At 35.4% G+C, this 21717-nt stretch overlaps 3 protein-coding genes and 1 long non-coding RNA gene across 4 annotated transcripts in view; 2 read left to right on the plus strand and 2 right to left on the minus strand.

Annotated features, from left to right (window-relative positions):
- Positions 1-10693, minus strand: part of LOC135681538 (uncharacterized) — a 21953-nt gene extending 11260 nt beyond the window's left edge. Inside the window, exon 1 of the long non-coding RNA XR_010515617.2 lies at positions 10164-10693. This is a non-coding gene — a long non-coding RNA (uncharacterized LOC135681538). The remainder of the gene's footprint in view (positions 1-10163) is intronic.
- LOC135681536 (large ribosomal subunit protein uL10m) lies at positions 3330-7023 on the minus strand. Its single transcript, XM_065196059.2, has 3 exons — positions 6872-7023; positions 6572-6672; positions 3330-4430 (listed from the first exon to the last, which is right to left on the minus strand). Exons 1-3 carry the CDS (start codon positions 6909-6911, stop codon positions 3912-3914), a joined length of 660 nt encoding a protein of 219 aa, XP_065052131.2. The 5' UTR covers positions 6912-7023; the 3' UTR covers positions 3330-3911.
- Positions 7048-15825, plus strand: LOC135681530 (uncharacterized). The gene is made up of 11 exons (XM_065196051.2): positions 7048-7401; positions 9291-9389; positions 9657-9791; positions 10029-10073; positions 10681-10761; positions 12239-12360; positions 13311-13406; positions 13573-13728; positions 13907-13994; positions 14307-14403; positions 15145-15825. Exons 1-11 carry the CDS (start codon positions 7342-7344, stop codon positions 15633-15635), a joined length of 1470 nt encoding a protein of 489 aa, XP_065052123.2. The 5' UTR covers positions 7048-7341; the 3' UTR covers positions 15636-15825.
- Positions 15826-19099: 3274 nt separating this feature from the next.
- On the plus strand, positions 19100-21711 carry LOC135681535 (ADP-ribosylhydrolase ARH1). Its single transcript, XM_065196058.2, has one exon. The coding sequence runs from the start codon at positions 19205-19207 to the stop codon at positions 20321-20323; it is 1119 nt and encodes a 372-aa protein (XP_065052130.2). The 5' UTR covers positions 19100-19204; the 3' UTR covers positions 20324-21711.
- Positions 21712-21717: the final 6 nt, after the last annotated feature.

Below are 21717 nucleotides of genomic sequence, written 5' to 3' on the forward strand. Positions count from 1 at the left end.
CTACGTTAACTAAAAAATCCTGAAAGGGGCACAAAGAGTTTGTTTTCTTTTGGACTCTTCAACTATGTGAGGGATAAGTAGTCGCTGATTGGTCAAAAAAGGGACAAATCAAAACGCTACATTTTCCCTCAAGCTACTTTCACTTGGCACCTGGATAAAGATTCATTTTCAACCTTATGGTTATTACCTGATGTTTCGCTGTGATGATGAAATGTTAAGTTCAGCTACATCGTGCTCTAACTAACACCCACAGTATTTTCTCTTTAATTTTGCATAAAATTTAACCAACAAGAACGATAGTGCTGCTATATCGAGGTTTTTTCATAGGATTGCTTTCTTTGCATTTTGTTACATTGATTAAGGCTTCATCAAAGATTGAAGATTGTGATAGAGATCTTAAAATAAGTTCACACAGCCTTTATTTGGAACAAAAACTATTGAAATTAACTACGCGCTGTTTTTGAGCATATGGTCACAGGGCTGTTTTCATAACAATGCGAGTTTTGTAGCATACTTTATCTGTGGATGGGTAACACAAGATTAAAAGTCATCCTCAATTGTTTGTAAGTTAAATTAGCAGAACATATGGAGCTGTTAAGATAACAGGCAAGAGACAGATGGACATTTATTTTATTGAATCATCTATATATAGATGCTGATAATTCCCGTTTTCGATGAACAAAACAGTCTTGAGGACAAAAGATGCAAAATTGATTTGGAAAAATCACTGAAAATGAAAAGTCTTCCGTTTAATGACATTTCTTGCTTGCATGGCCCTATCAAGTAAATACCATAATAGCCCAAATACGGAGTATACTTTAACACATGTGAGCTTCTGATATTAGTCAAGAAATGATAAAAATGCAACGTCTAGTCAACATATTAAAATAATGTTAACTAATAGGCATTTTTAAAACTTCACACATCTTCATTAAAATAAGCGAATCTCTTCCACGACAGCGACCAAATATATCGATTATTTTATCGATATCTTTTTGTGCACATGATTTGCATCATTTTCAGCAATTCGCGCACATTTTTGCTTACCTGCCTATTCTTGTGATTATTGAACAGTTTGTATTCCTTTTCTAGGAGGTCAGAAACTCATAATCTTCTTGTGGAAGGTGCAAACCTTTATGATTTAAGGGTTTTACGCAAGCATTTACGCTTGCATTCCCTAATTACGGGCCTGTGGTGTGACACAGTTCAGGGCACCTTGATTCAGCGATTTTCAACCTTTTCTATCAACGGCACATTATTTGCGGATAGTTATTAATTTTTTTTCAACTTTATAGACCAATTAATTGAAATAAGAGAATTTTCCACAGCACACTAGGCAATACCTCAAGGCACGCTAGTGTGTCGTGACACAGTGGTTGAAAACATCCAAGGGCCCCCGACCAAAAGGGGCCCCAAGGTACTTTAAAGTTCTTCAACTCTGAAATTTCTTCAACTGAAGCTCTAAAACTCAGTTCTCTTTAGCTAATGAGAAAATAATTCTCGTTTTTATCTTTTTCTATCGTATTTGACATGCGCTACACAATTTAATGTGATCTTCTTGCTGTCCGTGAATAGAAGTCTCGTAGCAGTTTTTTGCTTAGACCCCCGGTTGCCTCCGTGATGCCAAAGCACATAAAATGCGCTTTGCTTTTTAGATGGGTTTCGGGGTCTTTATCCCTGCAAAGAAAATTTCCTGTCCACCGCCTCCTCCCCCCCCCCCCCCCATATGGCAAGCCAAGTTCGTTTCGCTTTGTCCCTATTTGACGGTTTATGTTCAACTTTTCTCTTGAAATTACATGTCTTTCGGTGTTGGCCTCAATGAAATTGTAGAGACCTTGAACAGCACCAAGTCCATTTCTCATTGACTCACTTTCGGCAAGATTCAACTAATGGCCAAGACAGTGGACATAGATGCTCGGCGGAGAACAGTCCTCCATTCGCTTTGCCAAGCCCTCAGCTTTGCGGCTCGTTTTAGACCGTCGAAGCATTTGCCAACCAGTTTATACATACGCATTTAAGCCCAATTTGTACAATGTGAAGACCGAGTGTTGAAAAATTTAGCAAAACTTTCTTTCGGACACCATTCAGTGCAAAAATGACACAAACTGACATTTATTCGAGCTGACGAAAGTCAAATTTTTCATCAATTATGACAGCATTACAGCCGCTTTCTTTTACTTCTTCGACAATCCTCTCAAGCACTATTTGCGTTATCGCTGTTCTTGTCGCTTTTCTGTTTTTTCACCTAAAAGATTTTTACCATATATTAGATTACTTCCGAAAGCGCTCACGATTATAACCACTTGACTTTTTCATCTCAGTGATATTTATCTAGGGGCTGAAGCCCATTAGAAACCCAAAGTTGATTGAAAATATCTGATATGTAGCAAGGAACATGTATGTAAATACCTGATATATTGAATCAGGGAACATGAATGGCAATACCTATTCAACTTATGTCATAAGCGCAAAAATAAAATGATGTTGTCCTGTTTCTTGTATGCATTAGGAGTCGAGTGTTTCGTAAGGGCAAGGTTGTACCTAAAGTGATGCTGAGAGTCAATTTGAAAAACTTTTTTTAAATTGACCCTCAGCGTCTTTTTGTTTGGGGGGGGGGGGCAGCCCTGATAAATTCGTGAAACAATAGCCATATTTTACAAAACAAAAGCATTATACTTATGCAACTCAAGTTTCTTGGGGTGGCCAAGGACCCCCGGTATCTCGGTCCTTGATTTCTCTTCCTAATACATCATTGTGCTTTAAGTACCTTTAATTTGGATTCACACTTATCAAAACTGTCCTAAAACTAAAAGGCACGCAAATTCGAAAACAAATATAATTTATAACATTCCTCACTAAGTCCCTCAGAATCATAACTTATAGGACGTTTGGCTTAACATTTATCTTCTTTGGTATCACTTTCTTTATACTCTTAAGTCAGGAAATGTAGAAACAGCTTACAATACAAAGAATATTTTGATTCCAGCGATGACAGGTATCGCAGACGTCACCTTATCACTTTAAATACAGCATTGACCAGGTAAAATTATATCAGACATGAAATAGAGATAAGCAAGTTTTTTATCTGGATAGACTCCAAAGTTCTCGACAGAATTAAAGGACAATGGCTAAATATTTCTATAAATGTGTTTGCGTCTATTGCCTAAACATCTGCTGTACATCATATGATAACTATAAGGAGTTCTATCAACTTACCTGAACCATTCAGTCATATTTTTTATGCAAAATACTGTGGCAGAAATACTGAACTTTTTTAAACTAGTAGAAGTTTTCTTTACTTTTTGTTTGAGTTATTTTTGTTTGAGTTATCTCAAAGAAATTGTTGTATTCTAATTTGAATGTGATATTTTGGTAAAACCCCATGTCTTTTCTCTTAGTGATAGAAAATAGTCGTGTGAAAATGATGGCTACCAAACTAGACAAACAAAGATGTTTGATAGTTGAAAAATTAAAAAAAAAAACGTAGAGGACCTTATAAGAAAATCCTTTTTAATGAAAGTTTGTAATATTGGAAAGTGGCAGCAGGTGAGATAGCAAGCTCAACCTTTTAGAAGATCATTCAAATTGTTTACTATAATAAAAAAAAAATTTATTTTTTCTTGGGTTGGTGCAATAAATCCAATTAGTTTGCTCCATTGATCTAATGGTTATTATGAAGTTCTGCAATAATTTGTCATACATTACAGGGAAATGTTTTCAATAGTAAACTAATAAATTCCTTGCCAAACATGTATAAATATAAGTATATAAAAAAGCAGGAAACTGCAAGATAACATCACAAAAGTTCTGTAATCGAGAATTTATCCAAAGACTGTTGATTTGAAAGTATCTACAAGACCACTGAGTGGTCTAATAGGCATATCCTTGCCAAAATATATATTCATGTGGATTCATTTATCTTCTGATTCTTCTGTATTCTGTGAAACATACTGATTTAGATTAGAAATAAGTTGTCTTTGTGACTGACATAAAATACTGGAAAGCTGTGAAGTTGGCTGTTTGAGAAGCTGCAACAGTTGTCCCTGCAACACATCAAGACTTGGCAATTTTGAGTGTTTTATCATCTGATTCCAACTTAAAATTTCATTATCTACCTTGCCACCGATCAGTTGCAATTTTGGAAAACTCTTCATGACATCTAACAGTGCCTTCAAATTGCTTTCTGAACTGTAACAGGTTGCTGTTGTGCTAACAAATAATTGTCGCAAATTATGATACTTTGTTCCTTCCAAAACTTTTTTACTTATGTTGTTAGGAAAAACTGTAACACTGATATTTTGCTTGCTAAGTTCAAATCGCAAGTCATTCCATTCAGTATTCTTCATGTCACCATAATGAAAAAAGACAAAATAAGGACTTTCAACAGCAGCTTTTAATATTTCTGCAATCATTTGTTTCCTTGGATGTACCTAAAACAGAAAAAAATCCATCCTACAAACTGAACTATCATTTTGCTACTTTAAGGTAAAATAGTGAAATAGGATATCGATTGTGTTGAATAACAACTGAACAATAGGGGAAGCTGGAGTGGGAATCAGATCATAGCGGCCAAACTGTTGCTTGCAGTTTAACATAGCAAACAATTATTTGTGTTCATGTGGATGCACAAAGATAATGCATATCAAAAACAGGGATGCAGTAGGAGTTTAAGCTAAAGGCAATATTTTTCTAAAAAATTTGCAAAATTTAGAACAAGCCTCCCTCCCCCATGCAAAATTTGACCACTCTTGCTATAGTTTTAGCTTTATTTTTGTTGACAAGCATGTTGGCCATTTAACTAAATTGATCACACAATCAACAATTGAGCTTGGAAATTTCTTGAAAAAATGTGTTCAGACCTTGCAGAAATGTATAACAGGCTTACCCTTGGAAATATCAGTGCTTCCAATAAGGACCCTGCATTTCAATTCTGAAAGCATTGTTGTTAGGCACCATATATATCACATTCTATAGGACATTCCCTTCACCATTGTTTTCAACTTCGCAATATAGGTTATGCTGACTCAGGACCCGTTTACACTATGTTGGTGCCATGCGGGTATGATTTGACTCCAGCATGAAACCATGCTGGTATTGGTTAATCCTCAAGTTTTCTTGTGCCCTGTTTACACTATACCAGTATGATATCATATCGCTTAGAAAAACAATAGACAATATATTTATCATTGCCCTATTGTGCGCTTGTGTTGTGCCTGTAAATTTACTTCCAAGAAGGTGTGTAAACAAAGAACTGAAACTCAATGTGAAATTAAATGCGAAGCAAAACAAAAAAGGAAGAAGGATACAAGATAACAAAACAGACACTATGGCATTGTTCAAATTTCTTCCATTAGCTTCAAAATCGCTTAGGTTTTTGATTGTCATTAGTCTCTTTCCTTTTTGTCGAGAATTGTTGAGTAATCAATTCATTTGAACGCCTTATATAGTGAGCAGTTGTTTACAAGATGAGTGGTAAGCTAATTTGTATGAGACCAACAATAATTTTGATTTGACCATGTGAGATCACAAAGTTGTTTGCTGTTTTCTATCAATTGGCACGCTTTTCTAAATGAAAAATAAACTCACTTTCGATACTTCATAGCCTTATGTTGAAAGTGGCATGAAATGATTTCGGTACCATGCTGGTATGAACCGTTTACACGATGTCATTACCATACTGGCATGAACCCCTACTGGTATGGCTATCAACATGGTTTTAATCTGTATTAACACCTTTTCATTTCGGCATGGTACCGGTATCGTGTAAAACGGATGGCCTAAAAACAAAATGTATCATGCCTGTGTCATTTCATGCCAGTGTGGTACTGCCATTGTGTAAATGGCCTCTCAGTTTCTACAGTTCTATGCCTATAATCCCGGACAAAAATGGTTGAGACTTTTCAAGAAAAGCTTTATTTTTACTTTCCTCTAAAAACTAATTCCCCCCCCCTTGCCCAATTCAATGTTGAACACATGATTTTGAAGGAGAAATGATAGAGCTACAAATCCAACATTGCTTCAGGGGGGAAAGGAGGCGGTTCGAATTTACAGGGGCAAGGTAAAGTAGAAATTACAAAAATTGAATTTTGTCTCAAAATCTTTGTCCGGAATTGCAGATCTTTCTTTATGCATAGCATAATCCTTTTGTCATCCTAACTGATCCTGAATCAGCATTTTGATTTGTATTTACAAGTATGTAAATCTGTAAGAGAGCTCAGTTAGAATCAAGACACGCAATAGGCACATTGTCTCTTCTCTGGCTCTATGTTCTCCACAAATTAAATAGGACTCTGGGTTGGAAGGAACACATTTCTTGATGGATGGTTTTAATTAGTGGCTGCATTGATTGTTATTTAGATGCATACTAAAGTTCAATATGTTTCATTTTCTTAGAACTAAGTTCAAAGCGTAAACATATATAAATTATTTTTCAGTTAAAGAAATCAAAGTTACACATCAACTTTGAACATAGACAGCATCACGGGAAGGATTGGGGAGTATGTACCTTCCCCAATATTCATCATAGCAAATTGAAGGGGTATTTAGATGCACTGTTGGACAACATACATACCTCCTTATCCAAATTCCTCGGCTTTCCTTTCTTGCAAGGAATCGGTCCAAAACCAATTGGTACAGCTGCTGTCATAATGTGTCTTCTGAGCAATGATGTGACTGTTAATGTAATACGGATATTTCAACTTAACAATCAACTGATCAATACTTAAACTGGAAAGATGGGTGTAAAAAAGTGACACTGAACTGAACGACGGGAAGGCCTCGGAATGCACCCTTGGGTAGACATATGGCCTTTCAAAATTAATATGTTCAAGAAAGAGGTAAAAAATTGGAAAAAAGACACAAATTTACTTACCAGAAGTCAACAGCAGTCTTTTGTCTGCAATCAAAATCATTTTTCGCCAATAATTTGCTTTCTCCCTCCTCTCTATTCTGGGTTCCCATCAAAAGATATATACAGACCTCGTTTTAGCACATGCAGTTCTCGTCTGCCATTTCCTATCAGCCTCTGATTAGCATTTTTATCGATCATGAAATGTAGCCGAACAAAAAGAATTTAGGATTTGTTAACTTCGCTAAATAATTGATTACTAACAACAGCGTACAAGAAGATAGAATTTTCATCGATAGATGCATGAATGATAAATTTTTAGTCACAAAAGCACAATGTAAAGCCGAAAATCTGTATCCATGTTGACACAGTTGGAAGTAATAACACTAGGAAGTAATAACTGGGAAGAAGAAACCCGGTACTTCTATCTTGTTAGCTTCTTCAGTATACACCCCAATGATTGATTCGGTTCTTTCTTCATCAATGATCACGAGATGAGCAGGGAGCAGTTGCTTGGAAGAGCTGAATTTACAGACTTCGTTAGGCTAATAGAGGTGCGGGACAGAGTTTTTATTATCGAAGGCATTGACTGCTTGGTTATATTCTGTTTGTGGTGGTAGATGCTATCAATTTTTTATTCTCTCATACATCAGCTTTCTAAAGAATACTGTCAGTAATCATCTTGAAATGACAAGTTCAAAAAGTTATAATAAATGCCTTATTATTTCTAAATTGTGTAATTTTTCTCAGGACAAAAAAGCAAGCTAGGATGAGATTTAGAGATTTCTAGAAAGATGTAGGTGTTCTAGGTCGCAGAGTTCTAGAAAGACCAGCAACTCTGACAAAAAACAATGAGAAATTTATTTGTATTTTTGTAAACTTAACTCCAGAAGATTGCAACATTAGGCCACAATAATCAAGCTTTAAGATAATTGAGCTGCCTGAATGAAAGATAAAATGCACCCAAGTTGATTTTAGGCCTACACGTTGTATGGTTTAAAGGACATTTTTGTGAATGTAGGCCTAAACAACCTTTAAAAGACACCCAAATGAATTTTCCAGAATTTCAATTAAGTGAACCTCGAGGAGCCCAGTGAAATAATTTTGTTGGAATCCTGACCATTGAAAGGGCATTGGGACTACACTACAATGGAATGTCAAGCTGAAGGTTGTCTGTGTACCTTGCTTAAAAAGAAACTTTTTAATTACTATGGAGAGACTGAATGTTTACATGACCCTGTGTTGTTACTGTAAGAAAGTATTTAATGTTATGTTACAGTTTAATATTTGTAAGGTAGTTTAGTACTCTCTGTTATAATGGTTTAGGCTTTGTAAGAATACATAGGAAAGTATTTTTGTAATAATGTCTCAAGCTTTGAAATATTATTTCAGTTTGAGAATCTCTGGCTAAGCTAATTTTTAAGTAAAGCAAAACCTTGAAATAGTCTATTCAATGAAATAAGGGGCTGTGACTAAACTAGCCTAAAGGCCATTGGCACTCCTTTTGGCACAAAGTTAGCCCACCTGTTGGCAAAGTAATGGTGTACATCATGCTTAGCAATGGCTTAGCACAGAGCAATTTGGCATAGCAATGATGTAGGCTTGGTGTACCTCTGCATTACAACAAAAGACTTAAAGAAAGAAGAATTGCATTAGCTTTGTATTAAAACAAACATCAAGATTATTTTTGTAATTATTTTTGCAACTATTTTTGCATATTTGCCTTTAAAAAATTAGGAGCTTTTGCCATGTAGGGGTCCTTCCTCAGCAAGTTTTGAGACTTGTTGGCAAATAAACCATGGCTCACCAATTTTGTCATTGAAGAGGGTTTGAGCACAATAGCAATGGCCCTGGAACTGATAAAAAATTTTTTCTTCTCCTGGATTCCCAGGGAATTTTGGTTTCTCCTGGATATCAATGCTGGCAATGATTATGATTTAGGTATCTTGTATAGTAAATTAACCATGAAAAGGGAATGCAGTCAATATAAATATTTTATCTCAGCCAAATTATCTTGAAAGCACACTTTCAAAAATAGCTACAAAAATAATCATGGTGCATTAGTTTTAAGTGCAAGGCTAATGCAATTTTTCTTTCTGTAAGTTTTATTTTGTAGTGCAAAGGTACACCAAGCCTATACCATTACTACACCAAATTGATATGTGGTAAGCCATTGCTACACCAAATGGCTCTGTACTAGGCAATTGCTACGCCAACAGGTGGGTCACACTACACAAAAGGGTATGTTGATGGTGTAGGCCATGTTTTGTCGCAACCAATCATGGCCTACGCTCAAGGCATTCAAAAATGCAATGGATTAGTAATTCAACTTGATTCACCTTAGAAAATATACATTGATCAATGATCTATGGTGTTTTATCACCTATGTGTGCTATCACTTCAGAATGGAAAAGTGACCTTAGCCCTGTTTTGTCTTTTACAGAAGCAAGGGAATCTTACAGGTTTTATTCAAAATTGTGAAAAATATGAGCTTCTTATTGAAGATGTTATAAAAAGTTTTGAAAATGTCTCATCATTTGAGGTAAGATCTCATGACATATATGTTGTCTCTCTGGAATCTTCTCACATTGTTAATTGCTTTTAATCAATTTGTTCATAATTTTTATTAAAAAATTTGCCTTGGCTTATGCATAAAATTCTGTCACCATCAATCCATGATTTTTAAGGTAAATATAAGAAACAAAACAACAAAGGAATGATGAAAAAAGAAGATAGATATACTTGTCAAAGTTTTTATCTACATAAAGAATGCATATTTTTCTTCATTGATGCAATGATTCATTTTTAGGTTGATGGTATTCTACATGAAGGTTTATTTAAAATATATCAACATGGGGGTATACAGACTCAGTTATTTGTGCTCCAGTTTGCACCATCTTTGATATCTGCTTATTTAACCTTGATTGGAAGTAGGATACTTACTGTGAGTATAAATAATCTGTTTGAATCTTATAAACGTTATATTCTTTGTGCTCAAATCTTTTTTTGCTTTCTTGTCTTTAAAATTAGTTTAATTTTTTTGTAAAGAGAATAACACCCATACAGACATGCCTTTTTTCTTTACTATTTCCTGCTGGCAATTTCCAGAATCGGACTGTTCTTTGTAGTTGAACACATTGGAAAGTCTTTCGTCTATTTCTCTCAAACTTTTATTTTTTAGGGAGGGGGTAAATTAGAAACACTCCTGTTGTCAATATACAACAAGGTATGTTGAATTTTATTTCCAACTACTAACAGCTTTATTGATGTTGGGCTGCAGCTTGTGTCTCCAATTTGAAATTTGAAAATGACTTACCTGCATACTTATTTACCACCCTTGAAGGGATGGGCAGCTGTGTTGGCTGGATGCTTGTGAAAAGTGATCCAAACTCGACCTCAAACCCACAATATTCAGATTATGAGCTGAACACCTTGATTACTCTTCCACCAAGCTAAAAGCCACCACTAGTGCTGAGCACAAATTCAAGCAGCTTGCCAGAAGATAGCTAGAGTATAAGAGAGTATTTGAGTGTAACTACATTATAGCCAGATGCTCTAAATTTAGTTTTCTTTTTATGTTAGTAAGTTTTAGATCACATTCAGCTAGATTGAAGTAAATTTTGATCTCTCTTTTTTGTACCTTTCTGGAGCTGGAGCTTAATTTGAGGATAGAAATTGTTTATTCTTTGGCTCTCCTAATTTTATCACCTCTTGTAATTAAAGTTTTTGTTTATGTGTTTATGTTGTCTTCTTCCATAAAAGTAGCACCCACAAATTCAGATGCCAGACTTTTTGCCTCAGTACTGTAAGCTTGTTTAATATTTGCCTTTTAGGAAGCAGCTGCGAACCGAGAGACACCTTTTGCGAAGTCATATAGAATACCTTCTCTTTCAAACTCATCAATTTATCATGAGGTAAATAATATTATCTAGTATTTTGTTAAAAAACCTGTCATTACCAGTCTAGCTATTTTGAAACATTTCAAAAAATGGCTTTAGCATCTAAATAACTTTTTATGTTATCTACCTCTTATCATAACAGCAAACATATTTAAAGATTTTCAGCCTGTTTGATATATTGACCTGTAAGTTCAAACTGTGGGATTAAAGTCAAACTTCCATAAGTTTGATCTCCTTGGAGCCTCTAACCATACAAAGTAGTCTGACTTTTGCACAATTTGGGAAACTGAAAATCGATAATCTGTCTGACGCATCACAGGTGAAGTATATAGTATGATGGAACAAGTATGTCATCACATGTACAATACTAGTCAGATGCCTGTTCAGCATCAAAAATAGTAACTGAATGGTTGGTTTTCTATCCAAATGCTTCAACATTTAACTTATCATTAGATATTCTATTCTGCTAGCCGCCTCCAAAGTCACCATGTCTCTTCTGCAGATGCATGGTTGGCTATGACATGTGACCCCTTTGTCTGCAAAGGTTGCTCCAGGAATTCCAGAGTGCTGCCCCTATCCACGACTACACCTATTTTTTTAAAGATGTGTTTGCTTTCTAAAGTTTTCCGGGAGTCATTATTATGGCAATATCTTGGTTTAGGTGCAAAAATCTGACGTCTTATGTAATGCTAATTTACGTAGGGACTTAAAATAGTCCAAATAACACTCCCAGAAAATTGATAGCTTTTATGGACTGGGGCCAAGCCATTTTGTCTGATTTATGAAATAGCAGACTTATGAGAGTCAAACTTGTGCAGGTTAACTGTATAAGTTATACTGAGAAACTGGCATTCTCACAAGTATATATGTGGCATCAATCAGGTACAACATTGTTACTCAACAGTTTTATAGGTGAAATCAAAGGTACCAAAGATTCTTATCTAGGATAATGAATTTTAACTATAATTATAATGTTTATTAACTGCTGAATTTTTTTAAAAAGAATATATAGGCCAGCAGTTCGTTTTTAAGCAAATTACCCCTGTTACTCCAATAAATTCATTTCTAGCATTCTCAGAAGTTTATTTTCGTTAGGCTAAAGATTTATTGGCTGTAGAAACAAAAGGCATACATTACTGATAAGTTTATATCTCAACCTGTGAAGAGAAAATTTCTTGGTAGCTTCAATTTTCACAAAAGGAGGCGTGTGCTAGACAAGATAGATAGACTTTTATTCAACTATGAGAAGATAGTAAATACCTCAAAAATATTTTTATGCAAAGTAAGTGAAAAATGTATTCTAAGATCATTTTAAGGTAAGAAGCCAGTATTAACACATAGGTATTAAAATATAAGTTTAAATTTTGCTTATCCTTTTTTGCGTTGCACCTTCCGATCACCCTGTTAGTTGTCAGTACATATTTTCACCAGCATGCTATTAGAATATTTGCTACTTATAAGCAGTTGTTTCTCAAAAGTTTTGTTGTTGCAGCCACTATCAGCTACATCTTCTGCATTGACTGAACGTGCGCTATCAAGACATGAACAATCTGATAAACCAGTCTTGATGAAAGCATCTACAAAGATTCTAAATCGGATATCAGCAAGCTCAAGGTAATAGTTCGCACCTTATTCAAGCAAGTTGAAACTTTGATGTGATTAAGAATATGGTCCAAACATACCTTTTTCTTTCACAGGGATGATCCTTAAAATGCCCTTGCCAATAAGTAGCATTGGCTGTTACTGATGGCCCTGGCAAAGATATTTCTGGCCTGCAAGAGATAGGAAGAGCATGTATAGATAAGTCAGTTCCTATAAATCATGAGGTATTCCAGGATTGAAAAGGTCAAGTTGCTAATGAAAGCAAGGAATTATTGCTTTGTTATTCATTGGGGGGGGGGGGGGATTTTGTGAATCATTCTTGGACTCAAGCTGGCTCTCAATGGCACTGGCTGCATCAAGGTGGTTTGTCCTCCTTGTGAAAATTTCTTAAAAAAAGTTGGGTCCTGGGTTCAAAGTAGATAAAAGTGGTCTGGTTATCTTATTCTTACATTTTCACCAACAAACGGTTGGAAAGTGAATACTCTTCTCAGATATATACAAAGAACATTCAAGAAAGAGCCAGCTTTCTTACCTTATGCTAGAACATTCAGATGGAACTTACGAGAACTTTTGGACGATTGTATTTACCAAAACCTTCTAGAAGAACTTCCTAGGTTATATAAACGGCTTCTTTGTAACTTTGAATTAATCTATGTATATGTTTGAGCTGTTTGAATTAGAAACAAAGTCTTCTTTCTTTGACTGCAAAGTGAAAACTTCAATACAAACAGGCTCCATCTCCCTATGCACCACAGACATTTTACTGTATTTTTACAGTAAGGGTAATTTTTTTAGAATTCTTCGCCATCTTCATTAAAGGTCTAAATAAAATGACACAATTTTTCTCTTGCATTATTGATAAATTTTTTTGAATCAGGTAATTCTCTGTCCCCTTCATTAAAGGTCTAAATAAAAAATGATACCATTTTCTCTTGCTTTATTGATAATTTTTTTGTTCATAGATCAGATGTTCTGAATACAATCCTTAGTGTTTATAACAGCAATATTTCAGCAATGACTGAATCATCACATATTGGCTTTTGTAAAATGGTTGTGAGGTATGTGTCATAAAGAATATTTTTTTCCTTCAATTTTTTTTTCATGAACTTTGACATCATAAACACCAACCATTGGTTTCCAAATGAGCATGCCTACAAACAGTAGCTTTTAACTTGACTTATAGTAAGTATGCATGTTTTGCAAATGGTTTTTTTCATTATTTAGGATTGCCAGGAGTGGATTTGCACATCTTGAATCTGATGACCCAAGGTTGACAAGTTTGCTAGACAAGCAGGAGCTGGATTCAATCAAACATTACACTCGAATAAAGCTTTCCAATGATGTCTATCAGCAAATGCTAACTGGTTTATATTTTATCATGTAAGTTTGAATTTGCTTCCATTAAAAACTATACCTTGCTTAAATGTGAACAAAAAAGAAAACATATGTACAAACTGCCTAATGGTATCAAACACTACATGGCAGATGGGTAACAGTAATTTTCATGTGTCTGCTCCTTTAAACTGAAGTTTTTTAATTCAAATTTTTTTTCTTACAGGTATGATGGGTTTGGTGAGGCAGCTTATGCAGCTCTGAAAAGTCTTGAAGTTATGGCAAGGCATACTCTAAATGCAGCATTAACCATGGTAAGATAAAAAATTGTTTCCTTCTATAAGCCTTTCATGATAAAAAGAATGAATATGAAAAGATTCGAGTGGCAGATGGTGGATCGACACACTAAAATAAGAATACATCTTTTTTTATATACTTATCTAGATTTTAGTTTCACCCTGATTAAGTTGAAGTATAAACTTAACATTTTTGTCTTTGTCTTTATGCTATGATCAAACATGCCAGAAAATGGACCACTTTTTTGATCAACCTTCCATGATCAATGTTATTTGCTTACAGAATACTCAGATACATATCATTTTTCATCTTTATTTTTCTTTTGCTAGACTGTAAGAGCCATGACTTCACATATTGAAAGTTCATTCAAAGAGACTCAAGTTCCTCTTGCTTGTAATCCTATGAAAAGCATTAGGAGGCAAATAGGTATTGTAATAACAATTTGATGTTTCCAATATTGACTTTCATGATTTGCAGGTTGCAAATTTTGTCGGTTACTATTTCAGTTGTTAGAAGGTTTTAAATAACTCAAATTGTTCCTTAATTTATGATAGAATACAGTTTATTTTCTTACTACAAGTTTGCATGATAGTTTGGGTTTTCAAATCACTTTTCAAATCACTTATCAGTAAATGCAATATCAGTAACTCCTAAGAGCAGGTAGTAGATCCCAGAAAATGCATGTAAAGCAATAGAAATGGAGGCAGTGGCGTACCCAGAGCTGTAGCAGTAGGGGGTCTGGGGCGGAGCCCCCAGAAATTTTTTGGGCCACGCCTTTCAGACACTCGCAAATTCGGGGAAACGCCCTTTTTGCAAAATTTCTCCCCATTATTTGATTAATGTTAGCTACGGTAAATAGCAAAGTATTTTACAATTGTTATTGACACAAGCATATAGTATACTACACCCACCCCCAACGAGTTTTACATCATTTTTGGACAAATCTCGAAGATCAATTTTAGAAAAGTGGGGGGATCCGGACCCTCCTATTCCCCCCTTGGGCAGGCCACTGAATGGAGGCATTCTCCTTCTTATTGATCCACCTAGGACTTGAAAGTTTAGCTGCGAGAACATCTGGAAGTGATTGCACAGGTAGTTGAACAGTCGCATATTCCTAAATTATAAGCCAACAAATTTCATAACTTACATGCCACCATTTCTTTTCAGATTCTACCAAAAGACGATATGCCTTCACTGGCAGCCCCGCCCTACTAACACCTGACTCTGCATTGGAAAAAAGCCAATACAAAGATGAAAGCAGTGATGCTGTTGATGCAGCCACAACTGTCTCCCACACAACTAATTCTGCTGTCAAAGAACCTGCTTCATCTGCCATTGAGAATAATCCTAATGTTGCCGAAGGCAGTGTAGCTCTAGTAAATGAAAAGAGAAGCTCGAGTCTATCTGACAATGAAAGGCCTACAAATTTACATTCAGAAAGTGAGGATGATGCAAATGAAAGCACCAATTTACTAAAAGAGCATGCAAAACCCACAGAAAAGAAAGATACAGTCAATCATGAGCGAATAAAAATAAATATAGTAACAGACGATGATGATAATTTTAAAAATCTTTTAAATATGGCAGATGTTGAGTTAACTTATCAACCAGCATCAACAGAACCAGAATCAGAAGTGAGATTTGATACTTCATTGTAAACTGCTATTTCTTTTATAATAGTCAGTGAATGCTTATGCAAAATTATTTTACATAGGGTGTTTTATTTCTTATAAATCAAGTATTATGTAATAAAGAAGTATAAAAAGACAGATAATAATCATTCAAGTTTGTATCAACTTGTCATTACCAGTGCTAACATGAATGGATAATTATCTGGTAATTCTCAAACTATGTATATTTATGTCTCTAGCATACTTTGCACAGTTTATATTTTTTATTCTTAGAAACAGAATTAAAAGCTATTGATTTGAAGTAAAGACATTAACATGGAAACTTAAAAGTTCACTGTAACAGTCCCATGGCCTAAAGGTTATTTTCTGTTATCAAATTGTTAGATGATTGTTTACATTATACGTAAGATTCGTGGTCAATGTCATGAGATTTAGACCTGAAATCAAAACTCATAAGACTTAATGGCCTCCTCTATTTGTACGGTAAGATCTGGTGGGGAAAGATTGCAGTAGTGGAGCTGTGACATGAAATTGAATATGATGAGGTCTCCTTGCTAACTTATGTCGCAGCCAGTACTCATCCCACAGAACTACTCACAAAAGATGTCCTAACCGACGAGATTTTCTTCACATTGAAGTACCCTGATATCGCCCAAGTGGTGATCTGCTTCCTCCGTAGAAACTGAGAAGATGCAGAAAGTGTACTGAGACAGAGTTTTGGATCAGAGAGAGCAGAAGAGTTTATTTTGTGAAGACAACTGCCCACTTCGTCTGATCTTTGGACTTGCGATATTTTAGAAAGGGATGAAACACTACTTGGAAGACAAAAAGAAATTCTTTGAAATAGCGTCAGTTTTCATGGCCGTCTTGCCTACTGGGAAAAATCTAGCACATTATTCAAATCCAACTGGATACACGATTAAAGAGCCTAAGAGGTCTTCTTTGCATTGACAACGTATCAACATTCTTCGGAGCTGGCTTGCCATATGTTAACACAAAGTGCAGAAAGTATGCATTATGGATTATTGGTGCCTTTAAAATTAGATCTGCGTTCCCTGTGTCCTGGGTATTTTGTTCGGAAAAAGGGGCTATACATGCGCTTGTAACAGAAGAAAATCAAAGGGGAAAAGGTTTGGCAAAAGCTGTTGTTGGTAGGATAACAGAAATAATTACCCCCTTAGATCTGATTCCCTATGCATTTATTGGAAAGCATGAAAATGCAGAGAGACCAGTACACCTGTTTCAAAGACTTGGTTTCGATATTTTAGAGGACATTAGCTGGCCTGTTACACTTAGTTGGTAACTGATATTAGAAGATAATTCTAATATCAGTGAATGTGACCAGATATTCAGGCCAACAATTACATTTTTGTATTGGGTATTAAGCCAAAGTAAAAAAAATTCACCAAGAATCTTGACCATTTAATACTTAATACATAAGGTATATATCAAAGTGATTTGGCCATGCTCATTGAAAAACAACTTCCCAGCTACCAAGTTTATAAAAGGTGCGGTATCAAGTTTTGTGCTTTAAAACATTTCACATGTTGGCAAACTTTTCTCAGTCAACTGACTTTCTAAAAATTGTAACAATGCCTGCGCCACTGATCCTAAACTGAAGGGGACAGCAGTTACAAGAAGGCTCCTCTTTCCCCCTCTAGCTTCAATTGTTGCAGACATTTTGCTGACACCGTTTTATTTGTTGACTTTGGCTCAATGTATTTGTTGTTATCTACTGAATTATCTAAATAAATAGTTTGAGCTGAGTTTAATATTTTATTTAGCAAAAATATGGGGAGGCCATGACCCCCTCTCTTTGGCACGGACCCTGAGTAATTATGACTGATAATGAATAATCTAAAAAAGCTGTTCAACAAATTGTGATTTGAGCTCTGCTGAAGTCCATACGAAAACATTCCAAACTTAATCCTTATCCACTGTATTACAACAGAAGTGACTGTCAATTATGGACTTAGTGCTGAGATTTTACACCAAATTATTTCACTTCGATGTTGATATCTTTTCTATTCAAATTTGTATGTTTTAAGCCCCGGCCAAACAACTCGATTTTTCACTCGACTTTTTAATCAACAAGAAATCGAGTGAAAAATCGAGTCGTTAGGCCATCTTGTCGAGCGAGTCGAATGGCGTCGAGTGATGTCGAGTCCGCCCCCAGTCTTGCACCACCACTGACCGGGTACCCCGAATCTCACGTTCACGTAACATATTAAAAAGAATGACAACTGTGATGAAGGGATTGCGAACTTTGACGGATACAACTACATGGTAAAACAGACAAACCACTATATTTTCTGTTTCACCATATATTATAGACAAACCTACTATCCTATTGGGCAATTAATTCGCATTTCCACTTTTTAATGGGTTGTTCCGCTTGTTTCAGAAAAGACGTTGAAATATAGTAGCAAAGAATGCTGCTAAACAAGAGCCTTTAACCTTGATGTATTTGAAAGGGATTTTCAACAGCTGTATACAGAATTTGAGTCTACTGTATAGAGAATCAAAATCTAGCGATTTTAAATAATTTTACATTGAGTCACAAGAATTGAAGGCTATACCCCGTACACTGAAAGTGCTGACCATTTGCTTACGGGGAAGAGAGTGCAAATTGAAAATCGCTCACTTTACGCGGACCTGCCTTCATTTCTATCACCTTCTTTAATCACAGGTGACTTCTATCGACCAAATCTTGTCTTCGTAACTGAAGGTCGAACCCTTTACATGCTAGAGCTTACTGTAGCAGTGCCCAGTAAACAGTACTCGAAAAGCTAAGAAATACCATGATCTTATTAAGGAACTGAGCCCTGCCTATAAACGTGTTACCTTTGTTAACCTTTCTATGAGTATCCTTGGCATTCTGGGAACCTCATCTACCTCTCTCTCCGACATGCTACATCAACTCAATTTTGACTCAAATCAAACTAAATCCATCTTGATGAAACTCATGAACATTTCTATCCGCTGCACCTACTATATCTTCTGTCGTCGAAACAAACCATGGCTAAGCCCCGAACTGATTGACTTCTAAATATTGTAATGCAGATAAGCCAATTATATAATGCCTGTAAAAGCGAATCGTATAATTGTAAATTTAAAATGTATTCAATGAAAATGAGATGTTTGAAAAAAAGATAATTATTACTATTATTATTAGCATCTCCATTCGCACCACATACTATATATTCTGCTGCAGAAACAAAACTTGGACTAATCCAGAGCTACTCCCCTTTTAACATTTTTTTCTTTTCTCATTACTACGATTGTTATTTTGTAAAAACAGGCTAGCCAGTTGCAAATTACCTTGAATAGTGAGATTTTTAATTGTAGTTTTAACTGGAATTCAAAATGAAAAGTTTCCATTATTATTATTATATCTATTGTGTGACATGAAGAACAGCTTTGGCGATCCTCCCTGTGCCTCCTGTTTCTCGCCCTGCATTGCATGATCCCTATCTCGAATGATCCTTGGACCTCGACCTATATCATCAATCATGATCAATCATGATCATCTCAACCATAGAAATTTCTATTTTCAGCCATGGTAACGGCAGCAACAACATTCAAAAGTCCGAAACATGGCGGAAGAAGCTGGAAGTAGTGATCTACCAGATATTCAAACGAGGTATAAAGCTTCGATGGTGCTTAGTGGTGTTGGAGATGCATTAGGTTATAAGAATGGTAGGTGGGAATTCAACTTTGTTGGATCAAGCATCCACGATGAACTAAAAAAACTAGGAGGTGTGAATAAGTTGGAAATAAAACCGAACGATTGGAAAGTTAGTGACGACACTGTATTAAATTTGGCGACTGCAGAAAGTCTTGTTAAGAAAAGCGATGCAGATGACGAATCTCTTTTTGCTGAAATTGCTGCAGCATACAAATGGATTGTAGTTAGAGACATGGCAGGAAGGGCACCTGGAGCGACAACTATGAACAGCTGTAGCCAGTTACGCCCCCAAATTCCTGATGGTTATCGAATACCCTTTAATCAACGAGGTGGAGGATGTGGGGCAGCAATGAGAGCGATGTGTATAGGGCTAAGGTACCCGGCCGTCGATGATGAAAGGTGTTTAGAGAAGCTTATCAAAATAAGTATAGAATCAGGAAGAATGACACATCATCATCCAACAGGGTATCTTGGAAGTCTTGCAAGTGCCCTTTTTACAGCACTGGCAGTTAAGCAAGTTCCTGTTAAAAAATGGGGCTTGAAACTCATGGATTTACTTCCACAAGCATTAGATTACATTAGAGAAAGTGGGTACTTTGTTAATGAAAATATTGAAGCCTGGGAATATTTTAAGACTTCATGGGAGAAGTATTTGCTGTTAAGAGGTATACTAGATGGGCAAACTGAGCCAAAGTTTCCAGATAAATATGGTGTTACAGAGCGTGATTTGTTCTACAAATCTCTTGCTTTCCAGAATTGGGGTGGATCTAGTGGACATGATGCTCCAATGATTGCATATGATGCACTTCTTGCATCTGGCAGTGACTGGGAAAAACTTTGCCATCATGGAATGCTTCATGGAGGAGATAATGATTCAACTGGTGTTATTGCTGGGGCATGTTTTGGAGCAATGTATGGGTTTCGAGGAGTACCTGAATGTAACTATAAAAAAGTGGAGTACCATGACAGACTTAATAGTGCAGGCAGTGAGCTATATAGCATTGCCTGTGCTGACAAATACATATGATGAACATAATATTCAGCTTTGAAAGCAAAATCTTGGACTAGTTACAGAAAAACAATATTGATTATTTTCATGCACTTTGAGATTAATGTACTTACATATATGTTGAACCAACTTTTAATCATTTGATACATATTAAGAAATATAATATGTACATTAATTCATTATAATAACTTTTGGAAGATCAAAATACTTTTTTCTAAATGTTAGATTAGTTTATACTCCCTTTGGATTTACCGTAATTTTTTTAAAAATGGTTTAGAAAGTATTTTCATCAAAGGGTGATTTTAGGCACAACATAACAAGAATCTTGACCATCTTAATTACAACTTTGATATTTAGAGAGTCATCTAAGTATTTTTATCAGAAGGTTTTTTATCCACAATCCTGTCCAAAACTCGTGAGACTGCTTCCCAAATGCAATTGGGTTCTTATTCAACGTGATCCCCTACCCCCTTGTAGGTGTGTTTGTATGGGCTAAAATCGAATGCTGGGACATTTAGCTCTCAAACGACACCAACATTGATATTGGGGGGAAGGGGAGAAATTGATATGTCCTCATTTTTCTTGGGAACAATTGATAGCATGCCGAATTTTTAAATCAGTGTCAAGGAGTTTTGGCCACGATTGCAGTTAATTCCCACTTGTATTGACCTTGAAAATATTTTTAAAGTTATTCAATCTTAATTTCAATTTTTAAATCTAGAGAGTCATCTCAGTATTTTTATCAGAAGCTTTTTTAATCATATTAATTCCCATTGGATCAACCTTGAAAATATTTTTCTTTGTAATTTCTTTTAGGTGTTCTTCACTCAGCTATGCTAAATTGATCAAAATGACTTGCCTGGAGGTTTTTTATAATTTATTCAACTGCTTGGAAAACATTTTTGAATGATTTAAGGGTGATTAAAAGGAAGTTTCAATGATATATTTGAAACTAAAACTTTGGTTTTCTACAAGAATGGCCCAGACTACGTTATTTAGATTAATAAAAAATATCATTTTTGCACTGAGTATGTTTTTATGTCTTTTATTTTGGCTGTAACAACAGCTGTTTTTCACAAAGAGAATTGTGCATTGGTTTATAAATGAAAGTAGATTAGATTGACATGGATCATTTTTCTGTAAATTCATGTAAGTTTATACATAGAAAAACTTTGGGAAGGGAAAAAGGAAAGAATACCAGAAATAAATTATTCCATCTATGGCAAGAGATGTTGATGCTAGCTTTAAGAAATATTACAACTGGGATAAAACTTTGGAAAAGTGGATACAACAAATTTAACTGGGATAGTTACAACTGGGATAAAACTTTCGAAAGGTTGATAGTGAGTTTTGGAATCTGGATAAAAACTTACAAATTAGGAGAAAAAGCAATTTCTTCCACGATAAAATTA

Source organism: Rhopilema esculentum, chromosome 12 (assembly GCF_057945365.1).
Source record: "Rhopilema esculentum isolate cy_ngs chromosome 12, ASM5794536v1, whole genome shotgun sequence".
In the NCBI taxonomy this organism is placed as follows: Eukaryota; Metazoa; Cnidaria; class Scyphozoa; order Rhizostomeae; family Rhizostomatidae; genus Rhopilema; species Rhopilema esculentum.